Raw genomic sequence first — 21381 nt, forward strand, 5'->3', positions numbered from 1 at the left:
ATTTATTTTTATATTCTATTTTTAGATCCTTATCTTGTGCCCTTAACATTTTCCATAAAATATTAGCCTCAATTATGAGAAAGGCAATCATTCAAACCAGATTCATTCCCTATATGCATGTTTAAGCCAACTCAACAGACATAAAGGAAAAAAATAAAAATAAAAGCATAAATGAGATGAGAGGCTTTAACTCTTGATTTGTCATCCACCTTAAAGTCCATATAAAAGCATAAATGAGATGAGAGGCTTTAACTCTTGATTTGTCATCCACCTCAAAGTCCATGTTAGAAAGTAGGGTATTTTTTTTTTTTCCTTCAAAAAAAAAAAAGTAAAAATGACACCCGATCTAAAAAGAAATATAAACAACTCTACAAAACTGCATATTATTGGACGTTATTAAATATTCTTCTGCGGAAACCGCTTATGCTATGTTTGTTTTTTAAAGCCAGATAAAAATAAAATTTTGAGATAAAAACTCATCTGAAATATTCAAATATAAAATTATATTCAGTTTGATTTAGTTTTAGACGACTAACATAAAAAACTCGATCTAATATGGACCAAATTATTCCAGTTTAATTTATATTGGTTTTTAGATATCCAAATTACAAAATTGTAATTATTTTATTAATATAATATTAATAAAAAATGATAAGATAATAGATTTGATTCAAAATAAGACATATAATATATTAAAAATTAATTTTACAATTCCGATTGGGAGGGAAGAGTCGACCTTTTGTGTTCCACAACAATGATTAGTCAATACTAAATGATAGTGAAAACTTCGTACCTATAATATGCCAACAAAAAAATAATTAACATTGCGAGATGACAAATATTGATTGTATTTGAAAGATACGAAATTGTAAAAAAATAGATAAAATTAAACTAAGAAATAATATTAATTTTTTAAAACCAACGAATAGTAGATGGATGCAATATATCATACGAATAAAAAAATATTAATAAGAATAAAATATATGTATACAATTTGGTTCGGTTTTAAAAAATAAATTCAAAATTCAACACGGTCTGATTTGATCTGAACAAAATTTGGATATGTTTGAATTTGAACACCCCTGCCCTACAATGTTTTTTTCTTCTTTCCTTTTTAAACATAAGTTGTAGTGTTTTTTAGGGGAGTTGGGCTTCCGAGGCTACGTCAAGACTATAAGAGCGCTCAAAAGTTACTTACAAATCACCTTGCGTTTTTAGGGGAGTTGGGCTTCCGAGGCTACGTCAAGACTATAAGAGCGCTCAAAAGTTACTTACAAATCACCTTGCGAGTGAGTCAACTCTTTATCAATTGTGCTAAACTTTATACCTTTTTTTTTACAAGAAAAACTTTAATATTTTTTTTGATACAACTAGATTTTAGAAATTCACTTTTTTTAGGTGAATAAGTGGAGTGTTCAGGGTTTGAATGTCGGCTCTTGCATATAATATTCATTGTTTTACCTACTGAGTTAAGTTTACGGAGACCATAATTTTTTTTTAATGTACTTATTTTTTGAAATAACTTTAATATACTTGTACATTAAGTTTGCTGATTTTTTTTTTTACCAAATTAGATATGCTGATCTTATTTAGTTTATAGTGAGCTATTCAATATAATATAAATATAGAATTATAGGTTAACAAAAATAGAATGAGCCGATTCAACCAAAACTGATCTTAATTGGATTGGATCATATCAATATTTTTTAAAAGCAATCCGAATCAGGCTACATGTTATTTTAATCTTTAAAATAGATACATAGGTTTAGTTTCAAAATAATATAAACTGAATCGGAAATATCCCCTTTTACAAATACGAACATAAAAGGAATAGAATTTCACACGATTTGCATTGTGAATAGCAAATATGGAAGGCATCACCAATTTATCATTTCTTAACTTGAACCCAAAGAAAGCTTATGCAAAATCCACATGACATGACGTGTCATTTGCAAGGTCACAATCACAAACCTAAACCAAAAGCGTCAATTAATATCTTGTTACCCGTCAACAACATCGGCACAAAAACGGCTTGTCTTGTGCCCCAAGACTTATTTCCAACCCAAACCTAAACTCCTTAAATATTCTAGTTTGAACACTTTATTTCAATTCATGCATATATGAATCATGTCATAACCAATCACGTAATTCCAAATTCTTATTTTTAGTGAGGAAAAAATGCATCCAATTGAGAAAATGACTTGCAATGGGTTAATGAACAAAGTAGAGGAAGAGAGTGGAGAATATCAATTCATTAAGAAAGGTTTTTTAAAGGGTATGGGATTTATGGTGGATGCTACAAATATCATTGCCATTCATAAGAACAACGTTTCCTCTAATTTGACAAAGCAAGCTCGTTTGGATTCATTTCACATTTTCTCTAAGGCGGTGTCAATCAAATGTGGAGGTAATGCTAATGTTAGGTGTGCTTGGTATGGTGGCTCATTAGATGAACTCATATATATTGTATCATCTGGATTCACTGGATGCAATATTCATGTAGAGGATGATGATGAGTCTCACGGTGTTGGAATTTCGTTATCATCGGCTAATTTTTCCATTGATAGGTAAGTAGTTTATATACATGGATCTGATTTTTTAGTCATAATATGATTGTAGTTGGTTTATTTATGTTTTTGAGAAAATATCGAACGACTCACATAGTGATTTTGAAAATTATGAACTTCAAATTTCAACTTTTTAGATTTTGATCAACAATTGAAATAATTGACTATTGTTGACTAAGTTTTGAAAATTTGTTTTCAATTTACAGTAATTTTCATGAATCATGAACTAGGTTTTGATTAAAGGAACCATCTCTTCCTCATAAATAATATGATCAAATAGTATCTCTCATTGATTGTTACACGTAGGATACAACTTGCATATTACTTGCACCTCTAATAATCAATTCTACAATATCTTCTACATTATATGCAATTCTCTATTCTTTGCACGAGCCTTGCCTTGCCTTGCCCTTGTATATATTTGCATCCTTTTATCAATGACTATTCAGGGCTTTCAATATTCAATAATCTTATATTGCTCGCTATATCTTTATATGGATCAATGGTCGAGATAATTGACTGCATTTGAATTTATGAAATTTATTTTTTATATAAAATAATTGTCACGAACTTTTTGTTTATGATAACAATTTGTATGCCAACGGATGATTTCTAAGAAAATTACTATGAATTTGGTTATTTGATCGACAGTGCAATGTCAACGGTGGGAGATGAGAATGGCTTGAGGCATGTGTTGCTATGCAAGGTGATACTAGGAAGGGTTGAAAATGTTCCTGTTGATTCAAAACAGAGCCAACCTAGTTGCAGGCAATATGACACAGGAGTTGATGACATTTTATCACCTAGAAAACATATTATATGGACTGCTTTTATGAATTCACACATTCATCCTGAGTATATCGTAAGTTTTAAGTATAACTATGTGAAGGGTAAGTTTAGCGTTTATTTTTTCTTCTGTCTTTTCATGCCCACCTTTATTTTATTTTTTTATTTTTATTTTTTTCATTTCAATTTCACCATCATAGTTGGTACTAAATGTCAAGGTTTTTGGGTGCAAGGCAATTGCAATTGAGGCCACATTAAATTTTTGTTATATTTTGCATTAATATTAATTGTTACCGTAATTTAAAACCTTGTTATGAACATTTCTTAGTCAGGTGCCATATTAACATTTTAATAAAATTACTACATTTTTGTTCAAAATTTATTTTCCAGTCGTTTAATGAAATTGATTTTATCTGAATTTAGGGTAATAGTCATTTCGATCCTTGAATGTTTAATTAGTAGGCACAATAGTCCCACAATCTATTGTAATTTCAAAATAGTCCTTGATTTGCATTATGTTATTCAAAATAGTCCCTTATGTTAAAATATTTCGTTAATATTGTCATATTAGTTTCTCGATATACTTACTTACTATCATATCATTTCTTATAAGTACTTACTGTCATCTCGGTCCCTATATGAAAAGAGTTAATGTCACTATCGAGGGATTATTTTGAAATGAGAGACTATTTTAACTAACAACGTGCACATAATCGGGACTATTATAGAATTTTGATACATTGAGAGACTATTTTGATTACTTATTAGTTATTACACATTCAGGAATCAAAATTACTATTATCCAATTTATTTTTCAATTGATGATAAAGTCAATTAATTTAATATTATTTTAAACTATACTGATTTTAGTTTCACAATAGTAAATTATCAGACTTTTTTATCAAGTAAAAGCTTTAATATTTTTAGTCCTATGATGACCGTCTTAGTGGCCTTGCCCTTCACAACCTGATATTTGTATCAAATGCTTGACTCAAATGCTTAACTACTAACCATATATTGATTTTGGAACAGATCCAGGTGTATTTGGGACACTAAAACCCCAATCAGAATATGTCTTGTTACCTAATCTAGTGGCACAAGTTTCAAATCATTTGAAACCATCACAAATGTCTCTGTTACTCAAAAGCTGCCGTATCTACCAAGTAAGTAAACAATGTTTTTATAATTGCTATGCTTTAAGGTTGTTACTATGTCTTGTATATATGCAATGCTTTGTTACTTAAATTTGCGGTAATAAGTGATTAAAACTAAATTATGTTGGGGATCAGGAGCAAAAGATTACAAGAGAATCATGGGTAAACCAAGTGAGGAAGATAGTTGGGGACATGTTGCTGCATTCAGTGATCACTGATAAATCCAGTGGCTATGTGCATCCTCTTTAGTTCAATTTTGGAACTTGAGTTGGACCTTTTTTTTAGGGCAACATTGAGTTGGACATTGTATTGATCAGATTGGATACGATAATAGAATGAAATTTTTAGTATTCGTGCTTATTCAGTATATATCTTTTTCACTCAAGTATCTCCGAATCGTTTTTTATAAGCAAAAATAGCAGTAATAGGAGTACAAGGTACTCCAGCCCTTAAAAATCTACATTGCTGTTCTTATATGTTTTGGAGACATATTTAAGGATTATTCTACCATTCAGAAGTAAGAGAATCTAGTCTAGATATAAACTTTGTTTACCACCGGTTTTGATAAATTAACAACTTCCCTCTAAAAAGCATATTGTTCCTTACACGTTTAAAACTGTGTGCATATTCTATCAAATTGGGTCTAAATGGTTATGGTAAGAGATTTGAACTCTTAAACAAGTGACCATAAGTTTTATTGGTTCAATTTTTTATTAATAAATTACCCGTTGAAATATGCTTATTAACCGTGATCAATGCTTTTATTCCTATAGATAGATTCTTTTGAGCTAGTGAGCTTTGAAATTCTTTTCATTTCTTAAAAGTGATAAATGGAGGGGTCAATCACAAGAGAGATCGTTGTAATTGTTACAACCATCTCTCTAAACAAGTGATTTCAAAAAACTTGTGAAAAATTATTGCCCTAAGAGATTGACTATAAAGAATGTTAGTGTTCATAACAAGTACCAAGAGGTTACTAGTTAGTCGAGAAAGACTCGCTTGAGCACAAACTTTTAAACATATCACTTAGGCAGACACACACACAAAAGTATACTCCCTCCGGTGTCAAATATAAGAAAAGATTCATTTTTTAGGTTCATTGAGTAGTTAATGTATCTGGTCTACATTGTAAAGCAAATACATTAATTATTCAATGAACCTAAAAAAGGAATCTTTTCTTATATTTGAGACCGGAGGGAGTATTTCATTTAATTATTTAAAATAGAAATATTATTTAATTATTTTCTCTCTCTAAATTTTTTCAATTATGTATGTGTGCTCAAACCCTTGTGCCCAATTAAGTATTTTTCATTAACTAGATAGATTTGAGTAGTATTGCTTCACCTTTTCACCTTATACTTTCTTCGTTCCTAATTATATGATCAGTTACAAAAAAGGAAAATGTTAATTTGTGCCCAGATAAAGACCTAAAAATATAATTGAAAAATAAATGCTGCATTAAAAAGATAAGTCTGTAAGCTTTTAAGATTATGAATGCACAATTTTCAAAATTAAATTTCTACATTTAGTTTCTTATCTTGTGCCCTTAAGACACAAGTTAGCAAGACCCTACAAAAAAATATTTGTTCCTAAATATAAGACCATTTACAATATAAGACCATTTACAAATTTCTAGATGTATTTCATACTCTTTTTTCAATTATACTCCTTATTAATACTACCAGTTGTTTTAGAATATGAGAAATCATTATTGAATGCCTTTATATAATTCAATTCAAAATTAGTACTCCTTCCGGTTTTATATATAAGAAAATTTTCAAATTTTTTTTTTGGTCCTATTTATAAGAAAATATCACAACTTTTAAGGTGTAGTTATTGTTTAAAAGATTTTTCTACCCTTGTTTAATATTTATCTTTTTAATATTAGTGGATGTATTTAATACTTCACAATTTTTTATGAGAGTATATTTGTAAAAATATTCAAAAAGTTACATTATTTTTTTTGACACACAAAAAGTTACATTATTTAATGAGTGTATTGGTTTTGATGTTTTTTTAATTTTTTCTTATAATAAGGATCGGAGGGAGGGAGTACTAGTTACACATTTTTAAGACAAATTTATTACTTAACAACTTTTCTTAATACTCGGAGGGAGTAATTTGGATTAACAATGGTGAATGAGAATCACTCCATTCATTGGGAGCACACTAAAGTTCAGTTATGTTCATTGTTTCCAATTTTCCACGGATGAATATTTCTTAGAAACCGTTCTACTTCCACCAATCAGCTCATTCCATTTACTAGAACGACTACTCAAGTTCCAAGACTACCAAAACTATTCAAATTCAATATATAAAACTCTCCTAACCATATTCATGAAGGATTATCACATAAATTTATAACTACACCACCTCTTGTAAAGATTGACAAAGGAAAAAGAATCATCCATGAAGTCATTTCAAAGCCGTTTCAAGTCATTGATCAAAAAAGTAGTTGAAGCTCCAAAACACTTTCTTTTCTCCACCAAAACAAACTCACTTCTAATCCTTGACCGTTTTTACTACAAAGATAACAATGTATGTGGCCAACACCTATTTCTTCTAGATACCAAAACAAAACATCTCAAAGAGCTTCATATTCCAAGAGTTACAAATTCTGACATGGGTTATAAGATCATAGCTTCATGCAATGGTTTATTTTGTATTGCTCATTATTCCTTAACCAGAAAACAAACCAAAAGAATCATTGAACCACCACATCGTCAACAACCTTTGCTTATGCCACCAAATTGTCTTATAGGTTTTTGTGAAAGTAATAATGATTTTTATGTGGTAAGGTTTCACTCTTTTGAAAACACAAAGAGGGGTTCTAGTAGAAGAACTTATGCTGTTGGAGGTGAAAAGTACTCATTGAGTAAAAGGTTATGGAGAGAAATAAAGGGTTGTGATCAAAATTTGATTTTGAAGGGAAATTTGTTTTGGACTGAGAACACTGTGACAATGGAAGGAACCTTGTTTTGGATTGCTATGGAGGTAACTGAAAAGGTTAGTCATGAAGTGACTATATCTTTTAATTCAATTGACAATGTTATTAGCAAGATTGAGTTGCCGATTAATTCTTTTAAAGATTGTGATGAAGTTTATAAGAAACTTGTAATTTATAAGGATTCCGTTTCATTGATTACTTATTTAAAAAGTAAAAGTATGGAACAATGGTTAGATTTGTGGGTTTTGTCTGATGAATATGAAGGTGTTGAGTGTTGGATTAAGGTACAAACTCTTGGTATGCTTACGAGATTAGAGCGTCCGGTCGGTGTCTGGAAAAATGAAGTTCTTATGGCTACAGATAAAATGATACATAGTGTTGGTGGAGTTGTTGCTTGGCTTCCTGAAGACGATATTGGAGCTGAGTTTTCCTATAACATTATAAATTATGAAGAAAGGTTCTTTCCTTTACATGATGTGGAGGAAATTGATTATTTTGAAAGCGGAGGATTCTTGCTGATATGATACTATGCTTGTTAATAGCAATATCAACATATTAAGCATCAACTGTAACAAAAGGATTATGGTTGGAGCTGACGGTTTAAGATTGAATCACACTTTCTTGTTTAGTTTATTATGTGTGAATCCTCCGACAATGATTGTGTAAGTTCTCTGTATTTGCTTGTTCACAGAACATTGTAGACCAAGAACGTTGGAAAGAATGCTTGTTTGATTAGGAAATGTATTCCTCCTGTTACTACATGACGCATTTAGCCGTCTGATTTGATTTATGCTTTAAAATGTAATTCAAGCCGATTTAAGCATTGAACGATTAAGATTGCTTATTGACTGCGTGTACTTCTGCGAATTCGTGGCCATTCGACTGTATTAGTTCTTTCCACTATCTCTTTTTTCATAACTATTAGGAAAAAAGATCTACATATATCAAACTTGAATTGTTATTCTACTTCTAATGAAAGTCAGTTTTGGCTTGGAGACTTGATTGACTCAAGGGATTTGCTAATTAATTAATACTTATATAGAGTGATATTGAACCTTTACAAGAACTTGTAAATGCAAGTGTATATGAGGCCAAATTTTGAACAAAGTTTGTACACATTTCTGAAATGTGATATGCAGTTGAAGGACCGTAGACATTTTTGTTTTCTTTTTGGCAGAAAATTGGTGTTTTATTAACTTTCTTAAAATTGTCACACCTATCAATGTACAGGTCTTGTTCATTTGAAGTTCAGGATAATATAAAACCCATATTTTACAATACAAAGCAGTAACATGGGAAAGCTTACCAATTTCATATGGATCCCGCTTGTGTGTAATCACAAGTCGGTGGTCGTTCGCGGTCAACATGTTCAAGCGCGTCTGTCTTAAAATTATGAAGTGCTGACTGCGTGAAGTAGCGACTGCTCCTAGTCTAAATTCACTTCATAATTCATATATATAAAGTTTTGGAAATTATGATAAAACTATATACATCTACTTAATATTATTTCATTAAACAATAATTTGAGTATCTGAAAAATGTGGACTCTGCCTATTTACAACAAAATTCTTAAATCTCTATAAGAAGTGAAACTCATAATTTGTTTCTGCCATGTTAATGAAAATGGCAAACAAAACAACCATATACAATCCCATATGTATACTTGTGAATGCATGAAATAAAACCTGAATAATTAGGCTAAAAGCCAAAAGTTTCTATGAGTTTTAGTATTGAGAACATATCCTCCATTTTGTGCTTTTCTTTGAACTGCGACACAGGTGCATGTGCCCGGAGTGTTTTGGATCAAATACTCCGCCGTGTCAAACATTTTTACCCCTTTCAATGATCCTCCCGTAGGTCGTTTATATCTGCACATTCAAATTTAAAATTTTAAGATCAAGTATATTTATATACGTATAAACTTCCTCCGTTTTTATACTTCGTCTATTTTGAAATTGAAACAAAAATGTGCATGCATGTGGTTCAATTTGACCAAATACACAAACTTTTTTGTTTATATAAAATTGAAGGGACTATATGATTTATTATATATATACTTACCCTAATAATGTGGAAGAAAGAGTGCGTTTTTGGCCTATAACTACAACATCAACCCGTTGATCTAAGGTATGTAAAAGAATAGTATTAGCCCTATCTTTTCCATTATCTATTTCAACCTTCATTGCACGAACTTTCAATTTAGGTTGAGAAGCTTTACAAGCATTCTTCATTTCTTCAAGAAAATCAACCACCGTCTCCCCCTCTGCAGCTGAACCTCCTCCTGCTCCTCCTCCTCCTGCTCCTGCTCCTCCCCCTCCAGCACCAATGTCATTTAACGACGCGGTTGTTGAGGTTCCCAATGAAGGCATTTTAAGAAACGTTGAAAGAGTATTGCGCCATGAACTTGTGTTCTCAATAACATGTAACAGAATCAATTCATCTTGTTCCATTACAGCGTGACAAAGTGCATATTGAAGTGCCCCAGCTGATTCACGTGTTGGATCAGCCACCACCATTACCTTACGTGATTGATTTATTGCTTGTGGGTTCCTATTACTACCATTACCACTTGCCATTAATTAATTAACCATGCACTATGCACCACAGCAGAAAATGGGAAAAATATGAATATGAAACAATGTTCATTTTTTGTGTGATTGGTGATTATTTTGAAGAGTACGCTATTTCCATACCACAACAACAACTCATATAAATTGTTTGTTTTACTTTTGTGATTCACAGTTTTGTTTTGTTTTTATACACTACTATGTTTAGATTGGGTTTCTTTTTATGCTACGTTGAAACACACCTTCCTCAAGACTCGGTCAAATGACACCCTATTTTTACCTCTATTTGTGTGCTTATATAGCAATACATATCGGTGGAATTTAGTATGGGAAAGGAGAGTTGTTTCCCATGATGGGAAAGTTAAAGCATGGCCATTGATATAATACTTTTTAATTTGGATGGCTGAGATGTGTGACCTGTTAACTTTTTGATGGGTTATATAAAAAAAAACTGTGACCCCACCTCAAAATTAAATAACCTTTTGTCTTTTGTATTTAGTAGTGGGCTTTTGCAATTATTTTTGGGCCTGCACGCCATGAGCTCCAACTGGGTGTAGTTGGCTGAAACTGCTTCTTCTTCACCCATATAACAGAAAACGGGTCGCTTTGACCCGCAATTTGGCCTGACTTGATCTCGCGATTTAGACAATGAAACGCAACAAAATTACACAGTATTTGGGAGTAAGACTGATTCAGCATGAAACCCATTGATAATTTTCAATTAATCTTCAGTCAAAAATACATCAATTATGGCAGAAAAGAATTAAGCTTATATTTAACTATATCATTGAAATAGGCATAAGTCTATACAATAGGAAGAAGAATATTGTAAGTCGTATGATAGGATGTACAGAGGAGGTGGGAGAAGATGAACAGATGGAAGAGGAACATCCATTTTTTTTGTTTGAATGTGAAGAGCAACGAATTATCGACCAAACCTTTAGCTGCACAAATAACAGCTAAACTACTTTTTGGTCCTTAGTAGTATTTCTATTTCTTTTTCCTCTCGAAATGCTGTTGAATTCTTGGAAACGGTGGTTAAAATCCAGAATGTGTTTCTATGAGAGATCAAGAAGAGAAGAAGATTACTTGGGTTAAATGATTTGAGGTGAGTAAATCAAATTCAAAACGTAGATGTGAGTTAGGAGGTCTTGGAGTGAGAGTTCATGCGAAGAAGGTTCTTTGTCTGAGAATATGTTCAACTAGACAAATTTCTTCAGATGTGGACGAAGATCCATTTCCCAAAAGTGGCTTTTGCGCTATTATGACTAAATGGGGAGGTGCAGTAGTAATGTTAAACAACATTAAAAAAAATAAACTGAGTATTTTTATTTATTTTTGGTTCTGCCTGTTAAAACCCACAGCTGTCCTGGGAAAAGGGACTTTCCCATGGTGGGAAAGAACTCCTCTTTCCCAGGCTAAATTCCACCATACATATCATGTCTCTCAAAATTCTTTTCTAAAGTCAATTTTCTCTTGTAATTATGTTGTTGTTATTGTTATAATAATAAGAATGTTTAATAAAACTTGTATTAACCACTTCTTTTCTAAAGTCAATTTTCTCTTGTAATTATGTTGTTGTTATTGTTATAATAATAAGAATGTTTAATAAAACTTGTATTAACCACTCAATAAATTGATTATTGATTAGTTTTTTTTTAATAAACTAAATGACAAATAACCATTAAAACTCATATATATAAGTGGAGAAAGGCTAAGTATATTGTACAAGTTTAAAAAAAAGGCTAAGTTTAATCCCACTCTAATGTAAAAAAAAAAAAGTATGATTATTAGTTCCAAAATTAAATGTAAACTCTAAGCTAATTCTATGACCAGGAGATTAATATGATATAGACTGATCTTGTCATAGGCATTATGACCAAGAAAGTTAACGATTTGTTGCTCTAATTGTGCCTTTAACTTCTTAATCTTCACTCTAATCAAACAACTTTATAAATTACTGCTTAAGACATTGACAATTATTTTAGTTTTTTTTTATTGTTATGATATTAATACGCATTTTCATCGTCAATTAATAGTGACTAATTTTAATCGGAGAATTCATATGGTGGATCTTCCCTTTTCCAACTAGATTTTTTTCATATGTATAAAGCCGAAATCGAATCACATACTTAAGATATACACCTAATTATAAGTTTAAAGGACTTAAATCTCTTACCACTTGAACCAATCTGATACAATTATTTTAGTTATAACAATCAGGTAAATATGCCTTTGAACTTTAAAATTCAGGGAGGAGGGGCCAAAGGGGACTTTTGCAGACGTCATAGGCTGTCCTTCAGTCCTTGTTACGTCTTGTATGAGAAAATAATGAAGAATTGGGATGCACAATATCAATCTTTTTAATAATATTTTGATATTTGGAATTGTGTGAATATTTTACTAAATATGTGAAATAATAATTTAGTCTTTTTTTGACTAATAATAATTTAGTCCTTAAATATTTTAAAAAAATAAGTTAGTCCTTGAATTAAATTTAGTCTCCTATTCTACCAAAAAACAAAATCAGTCTCACATTAAAATATATTTTTAAAAATATTGATCAAAATTAATAGAAAATCTACTCTCTTTTTTTTGACAGATTAGAAAATGTACTTTTTTTAATAAAGTAGAAAATATACTTACTGCATTGAATACCCTCTTGTACAAATAAAATATAAAAAAAAAAGTAATATTTTATTTTGAAAGAATAAAAAGTACTAATTTTGAATTGAATTTAAAGGAATATTTTAAATAATTAATTGATAAAAATCTTTTTGCCTTTTTCTCTTGATGGTCTATTTGATTGACTCAACTCAACGCAACCCATTTCAAAGCAAAGCAAACATATCTGAGTTGTTTTGATTGAAGAAAAGAAAGATTCCTTCTCCTTCTCCTCCGCTTCCACCGATCATTCTTCTCTTTCAATTATGGTCTGTTTCTTTTCCTTCATCTTTCTTAAATGCTGATTCAAATTACGCTAACAATTTTCATTTTTTATTTTTTTTTAGTTCCGTTCTGTTTACTTTATCATTTACCTGCAGATCTGATTTTGATCTCAATTTCACTTTACTTTGTAGCATCACATAATTATCTTTGATCTTCTCTCTACTCAAATTGATTAGTTATGCGTTGAAGATGAACCCATTTTTTAAGCAAACCTAATGATTATTTGATTACTGTTATTAACTTTAATTAACCACTCAAAATCATAGGTTTTCGTAATTCCATCATTCAGGTCAATATTATGCGTGATTTTCAGCTTGTAGCATAAGCGATTCTTATGTATAAACCATTTTTATACCACAACATAAAATTTAATTCAATTATTTTTCTATAAACTATAAGCTATTTTCATAAGCTCTCTCAAATAGTTCCTTTGCCGCTGGATTAGTTCAAATAAGCCAATCCAAATAGAACATATATATGCAAATAAGATCTTTTCATTTTTTAAATCTTAAAAACCTAATTAGGGCTTGTTTGGATTAATAATTTAACTAAGCACTTGGTCGATAAAATATTCTATTGAGTTTAGTTAAACACTTATTTTTTTAGCTATTTTGGGGAGAAATAAGTTGATCAAAACTTATGGATCTGTCATCGGTTATTTTTATGATATCTAACGCTTTTATAAATCTTGTGTAATGATGTAATTATGCTGAAACAAGCTCTTTTTAATCCCCTAGATTGAAGTATACTTCAAAAATAAGGGAAACTTATGTGGTAACGTTTGTATGAAAACCTCACTATTTTGAAGGGGAGAAGATATCAAATTAACTCCAAGTTTTATCGTGTTTTCTCTGTATTTTTGTTTTTGTTTACAATCATTTATTTATTTGAGGAACCGTTTAAATTATGTCTGCTTGTGTAGTCTTACTAGAAATTATCCAGTTTCAATCGAACTATTTGGGATGTCGATTATGTGTCTGTAATTTTACAGGCAAATGCGGCATCCGGTATGGCGGTCCATGATGACTGCAAGTTGAGGTTTATGGAGCTCAAGGCGAAAAGGACACACAGGTTCATCATTTACAAGATTGAGGAGAAACAGAAACAAGTCATTGTGGAGAAGCTTGGCGAGCCCGTCGAAGGTTACGAACAATTTGCTGCCTGCCTTCCTGCTGATGAGTGCCGCTATGCTGTTTTTGATTATGAGTTTATGACTGAAGGCAATGTTCCCAAAAGCAGGATTTTTTTCATAGCATGGTGATGTTCTGTTTTGGTTTGCCAGTTACTGTTGTAGCATCGGTATTAAATTTTTATCTAAACATGATAGTTTCTTTTGAAGGTCTCCTGACACATCAAGGGTTCGAAGCAAGATGATTTATGCAAGCTCCAAAGATAGATTCAAGAGAGAGCTTGATGGTATTCAAATTGAGTTGCAAGCAACTGATCCTACTGAGATTGGTCTTGATGTGTTCAAAAGCCGTGCCAACTAAATGATCTCCAACAGTGGCTTCCTTTTCTGCTGGGGTGAGCCCCCTAATGCTTTGTTACTTTTATGAAAACTTCTAGTTTGTGTAATATGGTCGTAATATCTCATGATTTGTGATTTATGCCTCATTTATGTTGAGTGGCATTTTAGTCCTATGCTTATAAGTTGAATTTGTAACTGTTTTGTGTGATCAAACAAAAAATGGGGTCCTGTTTCACTTCAAAAAGGCTAATATATCCTTTTTCTGTATGGATAGGATAGGAAAAGAAAGCCCACCTGTTACTTACAACATTTATTTTTTTGTTTGGTGTTATGATATCCTATTCTATTGGTTGATTACTATTCTTTGAAATTTTACTATACTAGCGTTAGTTAGAGAACTTAAACAATTGTGCGAACTTTTTTTTCCATCAATTCTTTTGCTTTTGATTATATGATGGAAAATTGCTTTTAGTTGTCCGGGGTTGGGTAGCTCAATTGGTCTCAGCTAAGGGTTAAAGGAGTTGAACGAGTTAAAGGACTTCAAACTCTGGTGAAGAAATAAATATTGACACTTATCCAAAAAGTTTTATGATGATGTTTTCCGAGTTCAAGGACACTCATGGTCTTGAGATTTCATGGTCTATTGTAATATAGGCGGTTTATAGCCAAACTTAGCTTTATGATATGCTCCTTTTTACGAAGAAGGAAAGGTGAAGTATTTTCATAAATTCATCTAGATTTGATCATACAAACCTTCCATCTAGATTTGAGCCTATGAACCTTTACAGATCAAGGATTGTTCAACTCTGCCAATAACCATACAACTCTTTTAGAATCTCAAATTACTCCTAGGGAAGTTTCTTCTAGACAACTCTTCTCATCTCTGAATTATACTTAAGATTTGAATTTGCTGTCCAAAGAAACAAAATATGTCCATTGGGAGCTACTACTCTTACTACAACCATTGTCATCATACTCTACAAAAGCGTATGATAATATATCATGTAAAATTGCTTCTCAAAAGTATCTTAGTTTATATTTTCCATGAATTGGCTTTGCTATCCTCCTTCTTTTGGCAAACTACTAGTGTTCTAACCATTGCAACACACAAGCAAACAGTTTTAATTTTTTTTTTTTTTTTTTAACTATGCAGCACAGGACAATAACTATCTTTAATATTTCATGGTCGTAACAAAATATACATAAAAGAAAATTATCACCAAATTACACACTTTAAAATCACTCCATTTAAAGTACAACATTTATTTATGTACTAGTAAACAAAAGCTTAGGGCGACGGAATCTCCTAATTACAACAAGATCACACATCACACACTGATGGGAGAATTCTAGATTCGATCCAGACATAAACTCAAGAACACATATCACACTGACTTGTATTTTCTATGGTATTATCCATTGAGCATCTCACAAAGTGTGTTGTCATATCTCATATGTCATTCCAATCCTTAGAAGCCTAGAACGTGGAATTGCCATTAAATTTTCTCCTTGTCTGAAGTTTTTCCTCAAGAAATTGTAAATATGATTGATAACTATCTTCTTAAGTATGGTTGAGTTGGGCTCTGCTACTACTTCTACTTCTCCCAGCATATACACCACATTTATCTCCATTGCTCTCTGCACAAAAGATATCTCCTCTTCCACTCCCTGCAGATTTTGACTAGAGTTTCTACTATCCATTCCAAGTGAATGAATAGAATCTGATGAAGCACGAGACACATCCACCCCTTGATATGAAGAAGTTGATGCTGGTTTACTGAAAGAACCTTGTCCATCCTTTACGAAACAATCATTGTTAGATTGTTGTTGGCTACTCACTAACAAATTGTTATTAGTTTGTTCAGCATCAGCTTCTCCTACTCCCCCTAAATAAGTAACATTTTGAACGCGAATAAATTGTTTTAGTTGTTCTACTAGTTGTTGCTCAAATTCGTTTGGTTCTCCAATCACGTCGTTATAGCCATACCTAACAACACATCGGAATATTCTATACTCCTTTGGTTGGATTTGTCTGAAAAGGAATCTCTCATCTAATGCAACTTTGCTAATTGGGATAGACTTCATGGAAACAAACACTACTACAGAATGAATGTGGGGTATGTTGGCAATAACATGAGCAAATATTGGTGGAACTTCTTCAACTAGTCCTGAGTATATCAGTGATACTCCTGGAATTCTAGATACAACCCTTGTGCTTACTAGTTCACTTACATATTCAATAGAAACCTTGTTCTTGAGCTCAAATAAGTACCTTTTTCTGTGTGTGTAATGCCAAATGCCCATAATGGTCATTAAGAACAAAGCAAGTGCCAAAGGAAGAAAGCCTCCTTGAATGAATTTAGTTAGCATGGATGATAAATACACAATCTCTATGAAACCAAATATCAGAACGAAAAGAGCTATCCAAAATATGTTTGTCTTCCATATTACAAGCATTATGAGAGCAACCATGCATGTTGTGATTAGCATTACAAAGCACACAGCAATTCCTGTGTAATGAATAGTAATTATGTATTAGTAACATCCATGCTAGGTTGATTTTTAGTACTACGTAGTCTCGAGAAACATAAAAAAAATAAAAAAATAAAAAAATTGACGCAAAACATAAAATAATATAGAGATGTTGAAGTTGTTAGATGCATACCATAAGCATGACCAATATTATCTGTGGTTCTAAAGGCTGCACATACTATGATACAAGAGATCATAAGAACGTAGTTGACTTTAGGTATGTACACTTGACCTACATACTGTGCAGAGGTATGTACGACCTTAACACTAGGGAAGCATCCTAAACTTTGTGACTGTTGGATAACAGCATATGCTCCTGAAATCATAGCCTGACTTGCAATGATAGCAGCACTGACAGACACAATAAATGTTGGCCAAAATAGTGGATCTGCAGGTGATTGAAAAAATTAACCAAGATTAGGAAATGCTGATTTGTCATTTAACCAAGATTAATCTAGAGCTAGCATCAGTAAGAAACTCACCAGGTACTGAGCTATAAAAGGTACTCCCAATTTGTTCAGGAAACTTTCTGAGATATGCTGCTTGTCCACTGTATGCACATACTAGGGTAGGAAATGTGATGAAAGTGAAACTAATCTGCAATTGCAATATGAAAGTCGTTAGTTCAATTTCAAAAAAAATTATTTGTGAGGGTTCTGAGTTTCTTGGCATGGAATCACACATTGATGCAATCATACGATTTAGACCGTTTGAACTTGATCGAACAGCATACATTCCAACTTTGGTAAATAGCCGAAAATACAAAATCAGAATTGAACCGTTCGATCTTGATCTGATAGTTTAGATCCGCAACAACGTTGTCACAATGAATCCAAATCCATTTAGAAGTATGTGGCTTAGAGCAATCACACTTCATTTATTTACTTACTTGAATTGCTCTCACATTGAAGTGACCCAAGTCCGCAAACATGGCCTCAGCCCCTGGTTCATGAAGAGGGTTGTTATAGAAGAAAATATGTATGTGAATGTATTTTTAGAAAATTGCTTTTCTGATTTCCAGAAGTTCCTAATAACACATGAAAATGTCTAAAATACCCCCAGCGATAGTTAAAAACTGCTGACTTATAACTAGAAAACCGGCGGTAGTTAACTACCGCTGGGTTTTTTGGTCTTTTCCACGTGTTATCAGGAACTTCTAGAAGTCAGAAAAGCAAGCGTCGTATTTTTATTGCGCTTCTAATATGGACCTAAAAAATGTCTAGAAGTTGACCCTTAAAAACACATCTTCTCTCTCTCTCTCTCTCTCTCTCTCTCTCTCTCTCTCTCTCCCTCCCTCCTCTCTTTTCTCCCTTCTCTCTCTCTCTCTCTCTCTCTCTCTCTCTCTCTCTCTCTCTCTCTCTCTCTCTCTCTCTCTCTCTCTCTCTCTCTCTCTCTCTCTCTCTCTCTCTCTCTCTCTCTCTCTCTCTCTCTCTCTCTCTCTCTCTCTCTCTCTCTCTCTCTCTCTCTCTCTCTCTCTCTGCATTTGTAAAATTCATAATTTTATTAAAAATAACAAGTATCCACTTTAAACTCTTTTCTTAAGGTCTATATTAGAATCGCACAGAATAAAACAGTTGTTGATGCCAGTCACCTGTAATGCACATAAAGATTCCACCAAAAGAAATCCACCCTTCTTTACCATTCCTTTTCATGTAATCTACAATGTACTTTGGATTGAAGGCCCGCAAAACACTTACATCATATTTGATCAAGTTGTAAAGACCTATGCCTCCGATGAGTAAAAACCACACCAAGAGAATTGGGGCAAATGCATAGGCCACTTTATCAGTGCCAAATCGTTGGGCAGCAAAGAGAATGATCAGAATTCCTATTGAGATCCCAAGAACAGCACCTGAACTTCTAATAATTAACAAATCATTAGATTATGATTATTAAGGTTCTTGTTCTTAACTTATATTATCACTCGACCTTTTTTAAAGGCTTTGTCTTGACACCACATCTTTACCCAAAACTTTATATTAATTATACGGGTCTCAACATTCATTTTTTATCCAATGTCAGACCTTTAACTCACACTTACACATCACCACCATCGTGGTTTTATAACAAGGAAAAGGTAATATTTGAAAATTCCCCAAATCATATTTTCTTAAATTGTTTCACAAAAATACAATTGTATCATTTAATTTTTCCCTAAACTAAGCACAGTTTTCAAATATGCACTAAACCTTGGCCAAGTGATGGGCTCCTGGTTCTTATCCCGCTAACTGCTGAAAGCACTGCATATAGCACACAATTATATTAGATTAGATATAGATATAGTTATAAATGTAGATATAAATAATAATAATAAACTTCCTAATCATCTTTGATTAAGCAGAAGTACTATTTCACCTGAAATGGATGGTGTGAGAATTCCATCTCCAATGACCATAGCGGTTGCCATGATTGTTACAATGAATAGAAAAAGTTTAGCAAATTTACTATTCTCTAACTTGTGCTTAATCTTTTGTGCCCTCTTTAATTGGCTGGAAGGTGTTTCTGGTTGGTAATGAGAAATTTCACTATCCTCTGGTTGCTGATTTGGAATTAAGCTCACCTTTGAGTACCGGCAAATCAAAGAATACAATGCACATGTGCCACCTAATAATATCCATTCAAAAATATATAGTTATTCTTCTAGGGTGGTGCAATACTTATTTGATTGTGAACATTAGACAAAATCATATATATATACTTACCGTTACCGTTGTCATTAGCCCATAAGACAACAAGGATGTACTTGACAAAGACAATAAGTGAAATAGTATAGATGATGAGAGACAAGCATCCAAGAAGGTCTTGTCTGTTGGAGATACCATCAGGGAAGGTGGTATCATAAACGTATAATGGAGAAGTTCCAATGTCCCCATAAATGATCCCCAAACTTTGAAATGCTAGACTCAATGTCCCCAACCAGCTTGTCTGCTACAAAAACAGATATATCACACTTATTCAATGAATCTGAAAAATAAAAATTTATTTAATTATTGGAAAGTTCGTCGATATCAAGTCATTACATTCTAATTTATATTTATGATAATAGTGAATACATGGATGCTTTTATAGTACTAATTTGATAAAGGAAATGCTAACCGGTGCCCCCGAGGCACCGGTTAAGGTTATGAAAAAGGAAATTATATAGTAGTTAATCCATTGGAATTGTGTAACTAATTTATAATAAAGTCAAAAACAGTTTCCTTTTATGGTAATAATTCCCTTTTATGGTATGCTTAACCAGTGCCCGGAGGCACCGGTTAGCAACACCCTTTGATAAAATACCACTTACAAATGCAAATTGACATTCATTGTATCAATAAAACAAGACACTTTGAATGGAGTAAAAAATCATAAATCCAATATACAAACCTTGGATGCATGGATGTTACTAACTGAGGAAACTCTTCCGGCCTCTAAACGGAGGGAATCGACGTGATCTGGCCATGAATTCATGATGGCTTTTGATCGTTAAGAAAAGTATTATATTCTGATTTAATGTAATGTTTCACAAAGCCAAGTAGAACTTTTCTCTTGGTCACCTCACCGTGTTTTCCGTAAACACCAACTGACATTTTTTTTTCTTCTCAGTTGTTTAAAATGCTAACACGTAGTAGTGATTTGCTTTCTCGTTATTTTTTTTACCACTGCTTTCTTCATTATTAAAAAAATCGTGCAAATAATATACCTACTTGATCAATGAGCCTATGCTATAGTACACCACCGACTCACAATTTGACGATAGTTGTATACTATAAACTTACCATACAAGGGTGATGTCGGAAAATACAAATATTTCAAATTAGTACATTTTATTATTTATTGATTTACTAATCTTCAAATTTTCAAATTAAATGGTTTATACCTTTTCTCAAATTTTATAAAGAATAATCTTCAAATTATTTATATCAAAGATGATTTATAGAGTCTAAAACAAACTGGCCTTGAATCAATTTTTTGCTAGAACAAGTTGTCAATCTACATGAGAACGCCTAAATGTATCAATCAATTTTTTCCTAGAATAAGTTGTCTAACCCAGAGTTCTATCCGAAATTAAAATTATAATTACTGGCCTAGCTTAACTTTTTAAGGTCAAAAAATGAGTATGTCCGTATTGTTTTCAAAGATTACTTTTCATCTTTTTATTGGCTTATTTTTAATCACCTGCTAAATATATATATATATATATAGTTTACACTCACATAATGTAAGTTTACAACCTGATGTATGGTCATAATCTTATTTTAATCATAAAGTAAAGAACACTTGTTGGCATTCTTCAAAACATGTTACTACAATTTTTTTCTTCGATATCAGATGAGAAAAAGATTAACTCAAAAGTGACAGACAGACTGAAAAAACATCCAGTCCACATTATTTATATTCTTTTTTTCTGTTGAATAAACATGACAAA

General features: G+C 32.1%; 5 protein-coding genes across 5 annotated transcripts; 3 read left to right on the plus strand and 2 right to left on the minus strand.

Annotated features, from left to right (window-relative positions):
- The first annotated feature begins 1968 nt into the window (after positions 1 to 1968).
- LOC146933479 (putative inactive poly [ADP-ribose] polymerase SRO2) lies at positions 1969 to 4867 on the plus strand. Its single transcript, XM_085705261.1, has 4 exons — positions 1969 to 2567; positions 3219 to 3457; positions 4386 to 4516; positions 4643 to 4867. Exons 1-4 carry the CDS (start codon positions 2179 to 2181, stop codon positions 4754 to 4756), a joined length of 873 nt encoding a protein of 290 aa, XP_085561387.1. The 5' UTR covers positions 1969 to 2178; the 3' UTR covers positions 4757 to 4867.
- Positions 4868 to 5618: 751 nt separating this feature from the next.
- On the plus strand, positions 5619 to 8357 carry LOC146933480 (uncharacterized). The gene has a single exon (XM_085705262.1). The coding sequence runs from the start codon at positions 6917 to 6919 to the stop codon at positions 7976 to 7978; it is 1062 nt and encodes a 353-aa protein (XP_085561388.1). The 5' UTR covers positions 5619 to 6916; the 3' UTR covers positions 7979 to 8357.
- Positions 8358 to 8926: 569 nt separating this feature from the next.
- LOC146933481 (Adenine nucleotide alpha hydrolases-like superfamily protein) lies at positions 8927 to 10197 on the minus strand. Its single transcript, XM_085705263.1, has 2 exons — positions 9516 to 10197; positions 8927 to 9322 (listed from the first exon to the last, which is right to left on the minus strand). Exons 1-2 carry the CDS (start codon positions 10028 to 10030, stop codon positions 9148 to 9150), a joined length of 690 nt encoding a protein of 229 aa, XP_085561389.1. The 5' UTR covers positions 10031 to 10197; the 3' UTR covers positions 8927 to 9147.
- Positions 10198 to 12853: 2656 nt separating this feature from the next.
- On the plus strand, positions 12854 to 14795 carry LOC146933482 (actin-depolymerizing factor 2-like). Its single transcript, XM_085705265.1, has 3 exons — positions 12854 to 12954; positions 13962 to 14227; positions 14310 to 14795. The coding sequence occupies exons 1-3, from the start codon at positions 12952 to 12954 to the stop codon at positions 14458 to 14460; spliced, it is 420 nt and encodes a 139-aa protein (XP_085561391.1). The 5' UTR covers positions 12854 to 12951; the 3' UTR covers positions 14461 to 14795.
- Positions 14796 to 15595: 800 nt separating this feature from the next.
- LOC146933483 (potassium transporter 5-like) lies at positions 15596 to 20498 on the minus strand. Its single transcript, XM_085705264.1, has 9 exons — positions 20340 to 20498; positions 19673 to 19898; positions 19326 to 19574; positions 19160 to 19210; positions 18562 to 18822; positions 17860 to 17912; positions 17453 to 17567; positions 17104 to 17358; positions 15596 to 16948 (listed from the first exon to the last, which is right to left on the minus strand). The coding sequence occupies exons 1-9, from the start codon at positions 20421 to 20423 to the stop codon at positions 15882 to 15884; spliced, it is 2361 nt and encodes a 786-aa protein (XP_085561390.1). The 5' UTR covers positions 20424 to 20498; the 3' UTR covers positions 15596 to 15881.
- Between the last annotated feature and the right edge of the window lie 883 nt (positions 20499 to 21381).

Source organism: Medicago sativa, chromosome 4 (genome assembly GCF_051527215.1).
Source record: "Medicago sativa cultivar Bolivia chromosome 4, Bolivia_mono, whole genome shotgun sequence".
NCBI classification, from domain to species: Eukaryota; Viridiplantae; Streptophyta; class Magnoliopsida; order Fabales; family Fabaceae; genus Medicago; species Medicago sativa.